At 45.6% G+C, this 19,337-nt stretch overlaps 1 protein-coding gene across 1 annotated transcript in view; it reads left to right on the top strand.

Annotated features, from left to right (window-relative positions):
- The window catches only part of LOC115099079 (phospholipid scramblase 1-like), a 57,291-nt gene that overhangs the window by 20,023 nt on the left and 17,931 nt on the right, over positions 1-19,337 (top strand). Inside the window, exon 6 of the mRNA XM_029616385.1 lies at positions 15,252-15,413. Within this exon, the coding sequence (XP_029472245.1) occupies positions 15,252-15,413 (162 nt within the window). The remainder of the gene's footprint in view (positions 1-15,251; positions 15,414-19,337) is intronic.

Raw genomic sequence — 19,337 nt, 5'->3', positions numbered from 1 at the left:
GCCAGTTTTATGGGGAGCAGCTCACAATCCCCGATGCTATAATTTTGCTCTGCAGATGAAAATTTAAGGGAATAGAAAGAACAGGGAACTATGGTCCAGAAGTGGTACGTTGACTCAGGACTGCCCCAGCCCCAATGGCGGAGGCATCAACTTCCACTAGGAAAGGACAATTAAGGTTGGGATGGTGTAGACAGGACCCTTTCTGGAAGGCTTCCTTCAGACAATGGAAGGCTGTAATGGCCTCAGAGGGCCAATTTCGCGTGTCTTGATTTTTACAGGTCAAGACCATCAATGGAGCAGCCAGGGTAGAATAATGTGGGATGAAATGACGATAGTAGTTGAGGAATCCGAAAAAGCACTGGAGCGTCTTGAGGCCCACCATCTGTGGCCAATCCCAGATTCCCTTTAGTTTAGCTGGATCCATAGAGAACCCTTGCTGGCAGATGATATAACCCAGGAAAGGTAGGCTAGATTTCTTGAACAAGCATTTGTCCAATTTTGCAAACAGATGGTTCTCACGAAGGCGTTGAAGAACAGTTTGGATGTCAGCGTGATGGGTATCAAGGTCTTTGGAAAAGATGAGGATATCGTCCAGGTAAGCCACGACTTTGGTGTATAGTAGATCTCTGAAGATTTCATTCATCATTTGTTGGAATACTGCGGGGGCATTACAGAGGCCAAAGGGCATCACCAGGTATTCGTAGTGTCTGTCCTGGGTATTAAAGGCAGTTTCCAAATTCTTACCAGATTATATGGTCCACGTAAATCCAGTTTTGTGAATATGGAGGCACCCTGGAGGCGATCAAATAATTCAGAAATTAATGGCAACGGATATTTATCCTTACGGGTAATTGTGTTTAGGCCACGGTAGTCAATACACAGCCTAAGTGACCCATCTTTCTTGGTCACAAAAAAGAATCCCACCCCAGCGGGAGAAGTAGATGGGCAGATGAATCCCTTCGCGAGATTTTCTTGGATATATTCTGTCATCGCCTTCATCTCAGGCAGATTTCATGGAGATCGATTGGACAATCGAACCTTTGAAGAGGCGGAAGGTTAGCCTTTTGTTTGGAGAATACGTCCCCAAAGGCTGCATAGGGAGCCTGAGGATGTAGTAGCCAGAGGAACCACGGATGGCGGTATCACTTTCTGGAGACAGGACTGGTGGCAGGCGGGACCCCATTCCATCCATTGCAATGAATCCCAGTTGAATTGGGGAGAATGTTTCTGTAGCCAAGGGAGTCCAAGAACTATAGGATGGATGAGTTCTCCAACACTAGCAGTTCGAGTTCCTCGGTGTGTAAGGCACATGTGCGTAACTGGACAGGTTCCATAGTCAGGGAAATTCGGCCAGGTAATGTCTCTCCGTAGATAGAAGCAATACATAGAGAAGTTTCAAGTGAGCGGGTCTTTATGCCCAAAAGCTGAACAAGGTCCTTGAGAATGAAATTACCTCCTGCTCCTGCTCTGGAATCTACCAGAGCAAGAACCAGAAAAGACCGAGAATCCCAGATCAAAGTAATGGGTACAGATAACTGAAGGGCCAGAGAGGTTGCACCCAAGTTCAGGACCCCTACTGAACTCAAGCCAAGGAGTTTCCTGGACGGATAGGACCAGTCTGTAGATGGTGGACAGGTGCTCCGCAAAATAGACACAGACCGGTTTGTCTCCGCCAGAGGCGTACTTCCGGTGTCAGCTGCCCATGACCCAACTGCATAGGCTCTTCCATCGACCGCCTTATTATCACTGCTGAAAGCAGGGTTGATAATAGGTGGTAAATGGGAACGAACCCGTGAAGGCTTCTTGGGCATACGACTCTCCTGGTGATGCTCTTGGAGATGATGGTCAATTCGGCCTGCCAGGTCTATAATGTCCTCCAGACAGGAAGGGAGTTCCCGTGCAGCCAACTCTTCTTTCAGCTGTGAGGAGAGTCCATCCAGGTAAATAGCTTGGAGGTAGTCTTACTGCCAAGCGTGCGCTCAGTAGCCAAAGTCCAAAACTTGATGGTATAGTCAAAGAGACTTCTTTGACCTTGAGGGAGATGTAGTAAGCTGGTGCTTGCCACATCATGTCGCCCAGGATGATCGAAAGTCCATAGAAACACAGCCACAAACTGAGTCAGTTCTTTCAACAAGGAATCTGAGTGTTCCCACAGGGGGGAAGCCCAAGCCAGCGCCTTCCTCTCAATGTGGGAAAAGATGAAGGTAACCTTCTTTAGTTCGTCCTGAAAGATGGAAGGCTGCAGAGCGAATTGTATATAAAATTGGTTAATAAACCCTCTACAGAGTCCGGAGTCACCGTTGAAGCACGGGTGTGCTGGGAGTCCCAACAAGGCTTGAGGCATTGATGGGGGTGGCTGTGGATGAGAAGGAGCCGGAAGAGGAAATGGATTATTAGTGAGGGCATAAAGCCCTCACTAATGAAGACGATCCATGGAGGAGACCAAAGCCTCAAGAAACTGCTGCTGTTCTTGTACCTTGGACGCCAGGCCTGGGATGGCTCCACTGAGTCCACGGCCTTTGTAACCTGTTGTGTCGGAGGTGGACCCTTGGGCCGAGGTGGGGTTGATGCAACCCATAGGTGTGGACTTATGTGTCTCCACCATCGGCAGGTGGAGTGGGATGAAGGTAGAGACTGCTGGAGCTTCACCTATACCAGTTCTTTTTCCCTGCAGGTTGAGCTTTTGGGTGCTGGGGCCGGCAGGACTTAGGTGGGCCTCGAAGTTAATAAGATAGGTTGGTTCACCCAGAGACAGCAGCCAGTAGGTGTCGAAGTCCTACTCTGGACTGGGAAAACACAAGAATAGATGCCTTTAATCTTTTCCAAAGTTTATTAAAACAGAGACGTGTTCATAAGTTGCCCGACTCAGGCCGAGTTTCGCGGCTCAAAAGCCGCTGCCTCAGGGGCTACAAACAAACCAAACATAAATTAACATCAATATTTAAAAAACAAACCAATTGCCAATATCATTAAGATCTTATAAATATTAAAAAGTCATTATTAAAAAATAAAAACTTTTTTAATCCTTCACTAAAATCTCAGATATTGATTAAAAAACAAATGGTTAAAATGATGACAAAAATTCAATCAAATGTTAAACATACCCAAAATTATAACTATCTGCAAAAAAAAATTTTTTAATACTTAATAAATTATCCCATCCTGCTTAAGAAAATAATATCAAACAATATATTTACTTCTTAGCAGGTGTAAAGATAAATTTACCTTAAACACTCCACAGTAGAAATTAAAGCTCAGTAGTGCGGTTTCAATCCAGTAGGGGTGTGCATTCGTTTTGAACTTAAATGGAAAACGCAACTTTTTTTTTTTTTTAACTTAAAAAAGTGATGAGGCGTAAACGATCGGATTTCCAACTTATTCAACATAGCTATGTTGAATAAGTTGGAAATCCAACGTATTCAACGTTGAATACGTTTTCCAACGTATTCAACATAGCTATGTTGAATACGTTGGAAATCGCGATTGTTGATCTAAATAAAAATTTAAACCCCTCACCCTCCTTAATCCCCCCCCCAAGACTTACCAAAACTCCCCAAGCTGGCCAAAAGTTCCATGAGGGTCCGGGAGCGGACGCGTGGGGAATCACGTGACGTCCGCATCACTCCGACGTGACGCCGACGTCACGTGGTCCATCGCTGTTCCGCTCCCGGACCCCTCGTTGGGCCCAAAAGGCACTTTTGGTCCCAACGAGGGTTCCGGGAGCGGACCCGCGGGGAATCACGTGACGCCGCGTCACTCCGACGTGACGCCGACCTCACGTGCTCCTTGCAAAGGAGTTCAGAAATGGCGTCCTGACCCCGCTGGACCACCAGGGAGTTTTGGTAAGTCTTGGGGGGAGGGGGGGATTAAGGCGGGTGAGGGGTTTAAATTTTTATTTGCACATATGGACATAGATTCAACTTATGGAATTCTCCATATGTCCATATTGACCGCAAATGACCCCCCCTTTCGACTTATGGACTTATGAACTTAAACTTTTGGTCTGCACATCCCTACAATCCAGTATACAACCATTGATTGTCAGCAATACATAAGACAACTGGAAAAAGTGTATAAGAAAACTTAAAAGCTCAGATGTCATCTCAATGTTTACCAGTCATTCTTAATACATTCATGATTACAATGTTTAATATCAAATGGCAAAAAATTAATTAAAACATCGAAACTCAGCCTGAGTCGGGCAACTTATGAACACGTCTCTGTTTTAATAAACTTTGGAAAAGATTAAAGGCATCTATTCTTGTGTTTTCCTTGATGGCTATCATAGATCGCCTACCTCTTTGCTTTCTTGGACCTACTCTGGACTGGTACGGTACTGGAACTCGAGCGCCAATGGAACGGAGTTTAGCTGGGGGTGCTCAAGCAAAGATAGCCCAGAGCCTAATAAGTCCACATCCAGGGAGTAGGCTAGAGGAGACATCAATAACTGGCTTGGATCAGGGCTGGCGGCAAAGCGGAGGTTGTGGCAAGCAATGCTGAGTTCAGATCTCGGAGAAAGTCAATAACGTTAGTCAATCAAGGCAATGGTCTGATCATGAAGAAGTCAATAATGATAGTCAATCAAAGCAATGGTCTGATCACGGAGAATAGCAGTAGTCAGACGTAGCAAAGGTCTTGGTCTGGAGATAGGCAAAAGTGTAGTCAGGCGTAGCGGAGGCCTGGGTCTGTAACATAGTCAAACAAAGCAAGGTCGATATCTGTAGAGTCAGTCCAACACATAGACAGGGCAGGAACAAAGATAACAGGAACCGGGAACAACTAAGGTCAGGAACGAAGATTAGAGAGGATTCTCTAGTAGCAACGAGTACTCGGATAGTGAGGAGACCTGTTGCAAAGGCAACACTTTGGAGTGAGACCTGAGCTTAAATACACTGAAGAGTTTGATGTCATCATCTGGGGCCGCGACCAGGTTCCTGCTGCAGGCCCTTCATAAGGATCAGAGATGCGCATGTGCACACCTAGGGAGGGGCACGGCGCAGGTAGTGGTGTCTCTCCCTGGACCACATGGAGAGGCCTGACGAGCAATGGCATCTTGAGCTGCAGTGCTGGGGACCAAGGCAGAGCCGGAGGCACTGGGGGAGGCCCGAGGTCGGAGCCGGCGGCCCTCTGCCACTAACGAGGAGGAACCAGGAGCTGGAGTCTGTTTGAGAAGATGAGGGGGGCCATGCCGCGGGTCTGCCACAGACGGCATGCATAAAAGATGATATGTATTCTAGGGTACTGAAGGAACTCAAAAATGAAATTTCTGATCTATTAGTTAAAATTTGTAACCTATCATTAAAATCATCTATTGTACCTGAAGACTGGAAGGTGGCCAATGTAACCCCAATATTTAAAAAGGGCTCCAGGGGTGATTCAGGAAACTGTAGACCAGTGAGTCTGACTTCAGTGCTGGGAAAAATAGTGGAAACTATTCTAAAGATCAAAATTGTAGAGCATATAGAAAGACATGGTTTAACAGAACACAGCCAACATGGATTTACTCAAGGGAAGTCTTGCCTTACAAATCTGCTTCATTTTCTTGAAGGGGTTAATAAACATGTGGATAAAGGTGAACTGGTAGATGGAGTGTATTTGGATTTTCAGAAGGCATTTGACAAAGTCCCTCATGAGAGGCTTTTAAGAAACTTAAAAAGTCATGGGATAGGAGGCGATGTCCTTTCGTGGATTACAAACTGGTTAAAAGACAGGAAACAGAGAGAAGGATTAAATGGTCAATTTTCTCAGTGGAAAAGGGTAAACAGTGGAGTGCCTCAGGGATCTGTACTTGGACCCGTGCTTTTCAATATATTTATAAGTGATCTGGAAAGGAATATGACGAGTGAGGTTATCAAATTTGCGGACGATACAAAATTATTCAGAGTAGTTAAATCACAAGCGGATTGTGATACATTACAGGAGGACCTTGCAAGACTGGAAGACTGAACATCCAAATGACAGATGAAATGTAATGTGGACAAGTGCATATGGTGTTGCATATAGGGAAAAATAACCCTTGCTGTAGTTACACGATGTTAGGTTCCATATTAGGAGCTTCCACTCAGGAAAAAGATCTAGGCATCATAGTGAATAATACTTTGAAATTGTCAGCTCAGTGTGCTGTGGCAATCAAAAAAGCAACAGAATGTTAGGAATTATTAGGAAGGGAATGGTTAATAAAACAGAAAATGTCAAAATGCCTCTGTATCTCCCATGATGAGACCACACCTTGTGTACAATTCTGGTCGCCGCATCTCAAAAAAAGATATAGTTGCGATGGAGAAGGTACAGAGAAGGGCAACCAAAATGATAAAGGGGATGGAACAGCTCCCCTATTTTATTTATTTGCTTTTCTATACCGATGTTCTTTGTACATATCACACCGGTTTATAGTGCAACAGGGGAGACTATCGGTAATGACTTCCTGTTTTACAATAGAATGTTGTTAGCATTTTACATTGATCTTTGCAACATGCTGCGTTGAACTTTATAGCTTCTTTTGGTGATGTTTCACATAATTGTACTGGGTCTCTGAGGGGTAGAGGGGTATAGTGGGAGTAATGATTAGAACATTTATATTGATCCTTGTTGCATGTTGTGTTGATCTTAATGGAATCATATGTTACGATTTTGTAAACATATATATTGGGTTGTTGTGATAAGCTTTTTGGAAGAGCCATGTTTTAAGGTCTTTTTTGAAAGATTGGGTTGTGGGTTTGAGTCTGAGTTGTGTTGGTCGGCTGTTACATAGTGTTGGACCTGTGACTGTCAGGGCTCGTTCCCTTGTGGATGTCATGTGGGCCAATTTTGGTGAAGGCATAGGGATTAGTCCGGTGTTGGTGGATCGTAGTGTTCTTTGGGAGGTTTGAAAGTGAAGGACAGGGCTTAGCCAGTCTAATTTTTCGGTGTATAGTGCTTTGTGTATGAGTGATAATGTTTTGTATTGAATTCTTTGTGGGATGGGTAGCCAGTGTAGGTTTTTGAGGATTGGAGAGATGTGTTCGGATTTCTTGATGTTTGATAGTGATCTTGCCACAGCATTTTGGAGTAGTTGAAGTGGTCTGAGGGTGTTAGATGGGAGGCCCAGTAGTAAGGCGTTGCAGTAGTCAAGTTTGGAGAATATTAGTGCTTGGAGTGCAGTTCTGTAGTCTTGGGCGTAGAGAAGAGGTTTGATTTTCTTGAGGATTTGCAGTTGGAAGAATCCGGCCTTTATTATTGAGCTTATCTGTTTTTTCATGTTGAGTTAATTGTCAATGATTATACCGAGGTTTCTAGTTGAAGAGGATAATCTATTGACTATTGTAGCGGTTGAGATGTTGTCTTTAAGGGGTATTGTCTTGTTGTTGAGGTGAAGTATTTCGGTTTTGTTGTGGTTGAGGTTGAGGGACAATTGAGAAAGTAGGTGTGTTATCTTCAGCAGGTGGTTGTCTCAGATTTTGAGTGAGTTTGTGACGGAGTCTTTTATGGGAAGTAGAATTTGAACGTCATCTGCGTATAGGAAGAAGGTTAGGTTGAGAAAGGTGAGGAGAAAGCATAGGGGGAGCATGTAGATATTGAAGCGAGTGGAGGAGGATGAACCTTGAGGTACTCCATGTATTAGGGGTATTTGCTTGGATTCTGTGGAGTTAAGTCTAACTTTGTAGGAGCGGTTTGTTAGGTAGGATTTAAACCAGTTGAGTGTGATATTGCTCAGAGGTTAGGGCTGTTCAGCTTGGAGAAGAGACAGCTGAGGGAGGATATGATAGAGGTCTTTAAGATCATGAAAGGTCTTGAACGAGTAGATGCGAATCAGTTATTTACACTTTCGGATAATAGAAGGACTAGGGGGCATTCCATGAAGTTAGCAAGTAGCACATTTAAGACTAATCGGAGAAAATTATTTTTCACTCAATGCACATTTAAACTCTGGAATTTGTTGCCAGAGGATGTGGTTAGTGCAGTTAGTGTAGCTGGGTTCAAAAAAGGTTTGGATAAGTTCTTGGAGGAGAAGTTCATTAACTGCTATTAATCAAGTTTACTTAGGGAATAGCCACTGCTATTAATTGCATAAGTAGCATGGGATCTTCTTGGTGTTTGGGTACTGGCCAAGATCGTGTAGCCTGGTTTGGTCTCTGTTGGAAATAGGATGCTGGGCTTGATGGACCTTTGGTCTGACCCAGCATGGCAGTTTCTAATGTTCTTATGTTCTTAAGTTTCTCCAATGGCCACACAACCACAAAGGGAAGGGGGAGGTGCTAGGGATATAGATGGATGTAGTGCTGAGTATGGCCAGGTGACAAAGAAGAAAATTCCACTAGTAACTGTATGCTGTAGTAGAAACTTTTTATTCTGCTTTTACAAAATAGTTCAAATTGGATTACAACAGGTATCAATTAATTGCAATTCAGAATCATTAAAACAACAAAGAACACAAATAAACAGTTTACAATAAAATTTATAGCAACAGGATACATCTGTAAATGCCTAAACTGACACTCCTCAGTTTTACCAAAGCTTATAAGAGCCAAATTCCCCATTGAAAGTATTCCATTGCTAACTATAAATTTTTAAAAACCTTAGAACTCATGACCTTAAAAAGTATAACTGTGACACTCACGCACATGCTTGCTCCTTCTATTGAGTATTGTCAGGAATGATGTGAAAAAAAAGGTACAGGGTCAGTGGTGTATGTGAGGGGAGGGGAAGGGAAGGGAATTGGGTATCAGGAGGGAGAGAGGAAGGAATGATGCACTCAATTTCTCTCCAACCATCCCCTTCTCTACTTCAACCCCTCCCCCCAATGTCCCGGCGATCTCTCTCTTTCCCACTTCAGCCCATCCTCACCTATTTTTCTCACTCTGCCTAGACCAGTTGTCCAGCAATAAGAATTATCTAAATTACTGAATAAATAAGGTTTATCCCTCAGTCCATCTTCACCAGTCACTCTCTCTCTCTCAGCCCCATCACTATATGCCCCCTTGCTTATCCCCAATAGTCTTTTGATCTCAACCACCATTATATCACCACTGGCCCACCCCCACTAATCCATCTTCGCCTGTCTCACTCTCTCCCCTGCCACTGTGCTCCCCTCAGCCCACCCCTACCTGTCTCAAACCCTCCTTCCTCTACACTCAGACAGGTCAATCCACACCTGTAGGTTATGCACTCCTACCAGCAGCTGGAGAAGGAATAAAGCTGACTTGCTGACATCACTGAAATATAGCCCTACCAGTGGCAAGGGGGAAGTCCGCCTCAGGTGATAGCCAGGAGGGGATAGCCATCCACTCTTTCTTCCAAACAGAGTGTGTGCATAGCCAAATGTTTGTCGAACCCATGCAGGAAGATCAATGGGGCCATGGTACAGCTCATCCCACCATGGCCTGAAAGAAAAATCCCCAAGCCTCCAGGTGCTCCTTCTCCTTCTCCTTCCTGCCTGCGCGGCCCTGGAAGAAAAACATTTTCTGTAGGGCTTTGTAGCAGTATGGCTTGATCTGTTACACTAATAACACTAATACACCAGTAGATGGTGTATTAGTGTTCTAGGGCATGGTATAAATTTTGTATTATTGCTGTGTCACTTCAGAATTATCTACAAGAGCCTCTCCCTTATACACAAAACTTTACACAACCAGAACATCCAATGGCTACACCACTATCTCCACTTTCATACATCCAGTAGACCCACCAGATCTGCCTACTTAGGAACCCTTCACATACCCTCTCCTAAACTCACACACCTCTCCTCCACGAGAGATCGAGCATTACCAATAGCAGGTCCCTCCAACTGGAACTCAACGCCTCCTGACCTCCGCATGGAACCTTGTACACAGAAATTAAAAAAAAAAAAATTTAAAACATGGCTATTCAAACAAGCCTTCTCCTAACACCCCTTCCATCCATTGCCTCCTCCTCCCCTACACCTCGCACCCCACACCCCTCTTCTCTCGACCCTTCTCCCTTTCCCACCCTCCCTCCTCTATGTTTTGTTTCCCCCCTCCCCACCTTACCCTAGCCCCTCTTCCCCTTTATCCTCTTTATCTATAAACCTCTCTGAGTTCTCCAATTGTTAATTGTTATTTTCCTCTTTTGAATCCCCCCATTTCCCTCCTGTTAATTTATTATGTTTAATGATATGTTTATATCCCTCTTGATTATTTATTAATATGTTTATAGTTTGTAACATTTCTTAATTTTACCATGTTGCCAAATGTTCTAGGTAAACGTTATTTTTTTTAATCACCCTGTTCCATGTAAACCGATACGACGTGCAAACGGTTATCGGTATATAAAAGCCTTTAAATAAATACAAATAAAAAATAAATAAGGCTGCTGCTGTCCTGAGATAGTGCTGGTATGGTATGGTAAGGCAAGATTCTAGGTGTCTTTTTTTGTTTTGTTTTGTATTGCAAGGGTTTGGGGTCTCATAGTGTTTGGCAGTGAATGGTTTCCAGTTACATTAAGCCCTGTGACGGTCATGTGTTCAGTGTGTCACACATTTGAGAACCATCTGTCAAGTGCGTCCCAACAGAAAAAAGGTTGAGAGCCACTGCTCTAAGATGCGAGCGTGCGCAACTTTATTCACGGCCGCGCAAAATCTTTAATACTCCTCCCCCATGCAGGGATCAAATCAGGCAGGGATAAACCAAACCCCTGCCCAATCTGATCAGTGGTATCACATCTCCCTACACCCCAACCTGGGCAGCAGGAGTTGCATTTATACAAATGTCATCTCCTGCTGCTGCTGCGGGGCCAATCTCACAGCTTTTACTGTGAGATTAGCCCCCATGGCAGCAGGAGATAAAATTCAGATAAGCGCAACTCCTGCTGCTGCCCACCCTACAACTTGGCAGGCAGCCAAAAAAGAGGAAGAGGAAGCAGAGGTCGCCAGTGGACCCCCATCCTGCTGATAGCCAAAGAGAGGAGGCGATGGCCACTAGCAGACCCCATGCCGCTGGTGACGAAAGAGAGGAAGAGGATGCGGACCCCATCCTGCTGGTAGCCAAAAAGAGGAGGAAGATATAATGGCCACCAGCCGACCCCATCTTGCAAGTGGCTGATGGCGAGGCCCAGGCCCTTTGTGTGTGTGTGACTGGATGTGAGGGTGAGAAACAGGCTGTGTGTCTGTGTCTGTGTGTGTGAGAGAGAGCCTGGGTGGTAGTGTGGTGACTGCTTGTGTGTGTGTGTGTGTGTGTGTGTGATGAGTACCTGGGTGTGAGGATGAGAACCAAGCTGTGTGTGTATCTGTGTGTGTGTGAGAGAGAGAGAGCCTGTAAGATGGGTTTTGTGTGTATGTGAGAGAGAGAGGGAGCCTATGTAAGGGGGGAGGGTGTGGGGGGAGAGCCTGTGTGATGGAGTGGGGAACCGGAGATCACTGGGGGAGGGGATGGAGGAGTGAATCTTTGGGGGGGGGGGGTGGGAGTGTCAAAGGAAGTGTCCACCCCGGGTGCCAAATACTTTAGGTATGCTACTGACCCCTGCCCTGACATCAGCCCGCCTGTATAAACTAAGACAAGATTCAGAATGCACTGCTTAAGCTCCTGAAAGAGTTCTATCACCCATTTGGTCCCTCCCTCAGTTGAGCACTTTAATCTTGAAGCCTGGCCAAATGAAATTAAAAAAAGCGGAAAAGAGAATGAGGGCGTGCTTGGCGGTGAAGGCTTCTGCCCTTTCCCTCCATCGTCGGTGACCCGATCGTGCTCTTGGCCGGAGAGAGCTGAGCTCAGGTAAAAATAAATAGTTTTAGGCCCCCTCTTTTCTCCTTCCGTCTGCATTTTCCTCTGCATCTCTTATCCCCTTTTCCCCTCTCACTTCTCTGGGGAGTTAGTGTAGAGTGGAAGCAGCTTGGGCTTCGCGGGTTGAGCAGCTTTTGGCTAGGCCCTACTTCTCAAGCTTGATTTAGCCACATAGTAGGCCATGGCAGTTGTTTATTTTCCCGGGTGCTTAGACATGTGCATGCATTCTCGCTATACGGCAGGGTCCTGACATGGATATGTATGTACGTGGATACTTGTGCACATAAAGCTAGGGAATATGTTTGAGCGCATATTTGTGCAGGTGTTGCAGAAGCACGCCCTCAAGCCCTGTTAGGAGCTTGGAGGCGCGGTCCCATCTAAAGTAGGAAGTGAGCCTTTGGGCCAAGGCATGGCGCAGGGAGAAGCCTCAAGACACACCGTGGGAGGTGAGCTGGTACGAGCACAGGAGGAGCAAGAGCAAGGCTGGAGTGAAGACAAGGCGAGGATTATTCGGAACAGGAACAAGGCAGGCTCAGACCTCCACTGGACCTACACGCACCAATGAGATCCAGCAACACAATGCTGATCTCGAGATTAGCCCCTGGCCACTCGATAGCCCTTCTGGACCCGTTGCTAGGGAACGACGAGTACGTGAGGCCAGACGGAGGCTGAGAGCAGGAACATGAAGACTCAAACGAAGACTCGGGATACTCGGAGGATACAGAGGAAGACTTGGATACTCAGGAGATACTCTGACAAGGACTCAGGATAGTCAGAAGACTCGGACATGGATTCAGGATATTCAAAATACTCGGACAAGGTTTCAAGCTGCTTGGAAGTTTGAGGTAAAGATAAGAACATAAGAACATAAGAAAATGCCATACTGGGTCAGACCAAGGGTCCATCAAGCCCAGCATCCTGCTTCCAACAGTGGCCAATCCAGGCCACAAGAACCTGGCAAGTACCCAAAAACTAAGTCTATTCCATGTTACCATTGCTAATGGCAGTGACTATTCTCTAGGTGAACTTAATAGCAGGTAATGGACTTCTCCATTACCTGCTAAGGCTCGCTGCATTGCAGCGAGCCTTACACAGCCGCCCATGGCTGGTCACGGACCACGCTGAACTCGAAGCAGACTCCAGGTGAAGACGTGGAACTTGAGACTGAAATATGACAAAGATTCAGTAGAGGCCTGCACCAGGGCACACCCTACACAGCTGCATGTGGCTGATCACGGATCACGCTGGAATGGAGCAGGTTTTGGCAGTCTTAGGCATGGACAGAAGCAGGCACAAGGGGACTCCGTAGTCCGGGCACAAGATATTCAGGAACAAGGCTTTAAAAACAGAAGTCTCCCAGAGGCTTGTGCTGCCGACGAAAAGAAGGCCTTGTACCACGAGGCACCCTACACAGCCATCCCACGGGCTGGTCACGGACCATGACATGGCACGCCAAGAGAGGTGGACAGACGAGGGACCTGGGAACTGGACAAAGAGCTGAAGATGAGACGGACGGAGTCAAGACAGGAACATGGCACCTCAGGACTTTGGACATCAGGACATCTGAACACGGAACATCAGGAACAAAAGACAGGTGAGAGAGCACCGACGAGGGACGAGACCAGGGACATCAAGAAAACGAAGTTCAGGAACATGAAGAACATGGAACGAAGATCCATCAAAGCAAAGGAGACCACGGAAGACCTAGATCGGAAGGAAGATCACAGACACTGTGCAAACCCGATCCGAAGGCACTGAAGAATGGCAGCAAGGCCCTTTTATAGGGCTGAAGCAGGAACTGGTGGATGACATCATCTCAGAGGGCCACGGGGCTTTTCCCGCTGCTGGCCCTTTAAAAGTCGGGCTGAGGCATACACCCACACCTAAGGAGAAGGAGGAAGAGAGCAGGCACGTCGGCTGCGTCTCTGCTGCATGGGAGACCCGAAGGACAGCGGCAATGGCAGTGGCAGCCCTGCCACGAAGAAAGGAACAGACTGCAGCAGCGGCTCCGTGCCATGAAGAGGAGACTCCTGCCGGTGGCTCTAGGACCGCGGGGGAGCCCGGAACATCACGGCTCGGCCTGCCGCGGGACGGCATCAGCAGTGGCCTGGGTGGCCACGTTCAAGGACGAAGGTAGGAAGACTGCCCGTGCCTGTCGCGGGCAGGCTCACAACGGCAAGTACACCTGGGCACTGTTGGGGTGCGTACAGGAAAACTATGGCACCGGGGACAAAAAAAGTAAGCATCTTGCTATCTGAGATTTCTCATATAAGGGCAATCCAGCCAACACTCTCTCTAAGCCTGTGTCAGTGTCAGTGCTCAAGGCGATTTGGCTACTACAGATTTTGATGACATTGGGACATCCCCTCACCCTATGGAGGCCTTGGAGGGGAGTAAGGCAGGAGGCAACACAGCAGGTAGCTCCCCTTCCAATCCACAATCCACCCTGGGTTGCCTACTTGCTTTTAGTTCATCCTTTATATGCAGATGATGAAGAGTATTATTTCTGTTCATTTATCTGAAGGACTGGTAAGTGACATAACCGGCTCCTAAGATTAGTTGATGTTAACTTTTTTGCTGAGTTCAGTGTTTCCCAGTTGGTTGGAAGCATAAGCGGTTGACTGTTAATAGTGATGTCCAAGTATAATCAGTTTGTCCACAGTTTTACTTTTCTAGAGATATTGGCGGGCTGATGTTGGGGCAGGGCTAGATGTCAGTGATATCAGTGAGTCAGCTTTACCCGTCCCCATCTGCTGGTAGGAGTGCAGACCCTGCTGGTGTGGATTGACCTGCCTTCCTTTCATGAAAAGAAATGATCAGGTAGGTAGTAATTTCTCCTTTCCCAGCCCACCCCTACTATCTCTCTCCATACAACGTCTCCCTCTATCACTCTTTCTCCTGCAGACTATCCCCACCAGTCTCTCTCGCACCCTCGCCCATCCTTAGCAGTCTCTCTCACTACTCTCTCCCCCAACCCATCTCCACCACCCTCTCTCTCCTCCCCAGAGTGCTGGTCCCCCAATTTCTTTTCCTAAGCCATGGTGGCTTTTTGAGGGCACCAGTGACAGTGCAGGCTCCACTCTTACTTCTTTCCAGTGGATGGTGGTGGTGTTTGCTCCTAGAGATTAAAATCAGCTCCACCCTTTCTTCCAGTGGTGGAAGTTGGAAAAGTCTAGGGAACTCCGAGAAGTGTGATCAACTTCATACTTCTTTCATTTTGGGAGAAGGGACATTGGTGGTGCACACTCCTGGGGGTAAGATCAGGCCTGCATTTTCTTTATTCGGTTGGGAGGAGGGACAGCAGTGGTGCACACTTCCAAGGGCTTTGATTGGCTTTGCACTTCCCTACTCCTGGTGGGGGCAGAAGCACTGCGCAGTTCTGGGAGCCACAATCATCCTAGCAGGCAACCTAGAAGGTTCTGAATCAGTGATCTGACTTGACTGGAATCACCACTGAATATTATACTAAAATCAGTAGAAAGTGTTTATGATTGCCATTCAGATATTAATTTCAGTTTTATGCCTTCTTTTGCTTGGAAGATGGAAGTTCAGTCTCCTCCTGGTGTACCAGTTGGTTATGTTATCCAGAACTGGCACCCTTGTCTACCTATGTTCACCATTCAAAATGAGAAGAAAGAGGATGTATTAAAAATCACTGGTCCATTTATAATTTGTGACTGTGGTGCAGACATCGATTTTGAGGTAAAATCATTGATCTATTTGTACTTTCTATCTAGCTCCCTAACCAGAGTACCTCACAAAGAAGTGAACAAACACATTTTAAACAAAATTAAAACTGTTTAAAAATGAAGCAAAGGGGTATGTGGAAATGGGCCTGCTTGCAAAATGGCCGCTTAATCTCTCCTTGCCATCATGCAGGCAGCAAAATTTGAACCTCCCTCTGCTTACCTTTACATTTTTCTAACAAAAGGAAAGTTAGGGGAGAACCTGAAGAGAGGAGAGAAAATTGACAGGTGTTATAAATATTAAAAGAGCTTGTTAAGGGCTGGAGCGACACATCTCAGAGATCTCTGGAGTGAAATTGCATGGAGAAAGCATACCATGCTATTTAGCATGCATACATTAAGGCCTCATTTGCATGCGGCATGCCTTTTTTTACATGCACAGGGACTCTAAAGTTTAGCAAGTTCTGGCTAACACCTTTCAGACTGCTTTAATATGCATGGTAAGGCCCAATTGCATAGTATGCTTTTTTTTTTAGCATGCACACCAGGCCTTTACTGTGCACGCAAAGCTTTATTGCAGAAGCTTCTATATAGGATGTTTTATTATCAACAGAATTTGTTTCTTTTTTTTCCATTCTCTTTACAATTTAAGTTTGAATTGTGAGTTTTCAATAGATAATGCAATAGATAATGCAATATTTCTCCTGGTGTTATGATTCTTTCTGTATTTTATTTTCATGTGTGGATATTTCATTTCATTTTATCTTCTTATATAATGCCGTACCAAACACAAACCTGCCCATGGCGCTATACAACAGTACAGGATTAGCAAATTCAGACTGCTGCTGGAGCAACTGTGTTCATAAAGGCACCTTTTACTATATATGATGGAAATGTCCCAGTATCCAGATTTATTCATCAGAGCTTATTTCCTATATATAGAGAGGCAGAAGGAAGCCTGAGTTCCATTTAAGGGGTATTGTAAATGTTAAAATCCACCCTTGATGGCAGAGAACACAGAGTTGCTGTAACAAAGGACTCCACATACTGGACTGAAGTACCTAATGATTTGCATTTATTGTTGAGGTAGGATAGTTGCGGTTATTTACAACCGAAAGGAAAACAGTCTGTTTTTCGTGAAGCCATATCTCTTCTCTCCCAGTGCCTCAGAACTAAGGTTCTGGCCTCTTATTGAGAGCTCTGAATTCAACCTTCAGGGCCACAAGATAAATCCTTTAGTTTGGTGCAGAAAACATTTCATCTGTGCCCGTCCCACTAGTGAAGTCAAAGGGGCCATACTGGTAAACGTTTATGGAACATCCCCACTCCGGGTTATTGGGCCAGTTGAAGAAAGGGGATCACTAGGCAAAAATAGTCACAGTGCACTCTGTAGGTTCCTTTGGGGATGAGGGAAAGCAAACTCATTTTCAAGGCCATCTGTTGCAATAGCTGGTAATTGTTTTACATACCACACAGTCTTTCACCACTAAATAGGAGCACTTGATGGCTGCACAGACTCAGGATTCTCTCTGGAGCTGCCCTGAACTTTTCCCTCCTCCCGCAGCTGGAAAGCAAATAAACTCAAAGAATATAATTCAGCGCAACTTTACTGAATGAATAGGATGAACTTTGAAATTGCAGAAATATGCTTAACATATGTACAGCAAATGCATATTAAACCAACAAGGGAATGGGTTCTATTTAGAAACTCAGATCTTTGTATTAAAGCAACTAAACATGTTTCAATGCCCCAAAACCATAATATCTTCAATTCAAGGGAAAAGAAAATAAGAGATCTCTAGTTGGTACATTTTTCCTTTTGCTTTCTTTAGATATCCACAGTTCTAATTTAGGTTATCTGATGTAATAGGTGAAACCTATATTCCTTAAGACAACTAACACAGAGACTTCTGTGGGAAACCCACAACTTACAGCTTTCCAGATTTGGAAGAAATGAACTCTGGAACTTTGGTGCAAAAAGTCTGTTCAGGTCAAGGCTGCTTAACCCTGTTCTACTTTAGGGGAACAAGCCCTCCAATCCACTGCTTAAAACTCTGGCTCTCTATTCAAACTGGCTTCTGTCTTATAGACACATGGAAATCCTCAGATGGAATGATTTCAATAGTGACTTTGGTCTCTTACCCCCTCATTTATCAAAATGCGCTAAGGCATTTTCGCATGCGTTAAGGGCTTATCGCTTGCGAAAAGTGCCGTTAACGCATGCGATAAGCACATAACGCATGCGATAGCACCATATCGTATGGTGCGATGCAAATCCAAAAAAGAGGAGGAGTTAGGGGCGGGAGTGGGCTGGTTTTACTGTTTTACGAAGCCCTATCGCACGGCTTTAACGCCGATTTTAGCTACAACATTTTCAGGAGCGTTAAGCCGTGCGATAGCTTGCGTTACAGCTGTATCACCTGTTGCGATGTTTTTCGCAGATGCCGGTTTTGATAGTTTGATGCTCCCAGAGCGTCAACCTAGCTATCAGGGACCTCAGGCGAGAGAGAGATTGAGAGCGCCTAGCCATAAAGCCCAAACCATAGATAGATATTTATATCTCTATGGGAGGCCAACTAGTAACTCCAGGTAGAGAGTCCATCAAGCTAGGTTGAGAGAACATTGCACAAATCTCATCTTTGGGTGAGTTTCCTCACTCTGAGGCTCATCAAATGTTCACAAGAGAGCACTGTTCTGTTCGTACTTCTCACATTGAATGTCAAAGTGGCCCCTTACCCCTACAGGGTCCGTCCCCTTTGTGCTCCCCTTCGTGCAGCACCGAGGGCTGGCTGGGCCTCTCCCTACTGTGGACCTCTTACCCTCACTTCTTTTCTTACTCTTATCCTCTCCGGAGTTCAGTCGCCATCCAGAATTCAACTGAGACCTACTCAATCTTCCCTACCAGCCTCTCACCCCAACGCCTGCCTTCAGACATCCCTTAGTGCTACCCTGCCATCAACTAACCTTCACATCAGCTCCTCCCTCCTGGCCTTTAAACCACTACCTTCCCCTCCAGCTCCCACCCCATACCCTCTATCTCATCCTGTACTTTCACCAGCACAACATTCCAGAATGCAGCCAGTTGGCTCGATCCCAATTCTTCAACACTGCCTATCCTCCAAAGAAAAATCATTTAGGCATGCTCAACACCGCAATTTAAAATCACTTACACCAATTCTGATCGCACCGATCACCCAACTTCTAGGCCTCATCCTATTCTCATTAACATTATTCAACGCGCAATCTCTAACCAAGAAATCTCTGATCCTCAGCGATTATCTCATCGACGCTAAGCCGGATATATCCGCAATCACGGAAACATGGCTTAAGCCATCAGATACAGCAATTTTAAATCAATTACCTACGCAGACTTATGACATCTTCTCCATTCCCCGACAGAATAAAAAAAAGGGAGGGGGAATTCTTTTAGCAACTAAAAAAGACCTCAGATTCTCTCACCACCCTTACAATTCAAATTCTAAACTTGAAATTGGCTTCTTCACATCAGCCCAACTTCAAATCCTTCTTGTCTATGCCCCTCCAGGCTTATTGGAAACAGACGCCTCCCTTCTTGTTGAAATAACCACAACTCTCTTCAATTTGGACGCTCCAGCAATAATTTTAGGCGATTTTAACCTACACGTGGACAACCCCACGCTTTCACCAAGTTGTGAAGCCCTACTCAATGCCCTCTCAGCCTTGGGATTCAGGCAGTTAGTGAATAAACCCACACACAGGGCAGGTCACGCGCTAGATCTTATTTTCGTCAACTCCGGCATCAAGCCTGCTTCTCACCTTAGTTGTAAGAAGGTACCTTGGTCAGATCATACACTTATTGCAACCTCTTTCTCACTGAAAGAAACCACCACCCCACACATGCCTTCACCCGCACCCTCCTTCCTTTACAGAAGATCATGTTCCTCTGAAGACCTTAGTAATC

Source organism: Rhinatrema bivittatum, chromosome 9 (assembly GCF_901001135.1).
Source record: "Rhinatrema bivittatum chromosome 9, aRhiBiv1.1, whole genome shotgun sequence".
Lineage (NCBI taxonomy): Eukaryota > Metazoa > Chordata > Amphibia > Gymnophiona > Rhinatrematidae > Rhinatrema > Rhinatrema bivittatum.
The sequence above is the reverse complement of the archived record's forward strand: the minus strand, read 5'-3'. Positions and strand labels throughout refer to the sequence as shown.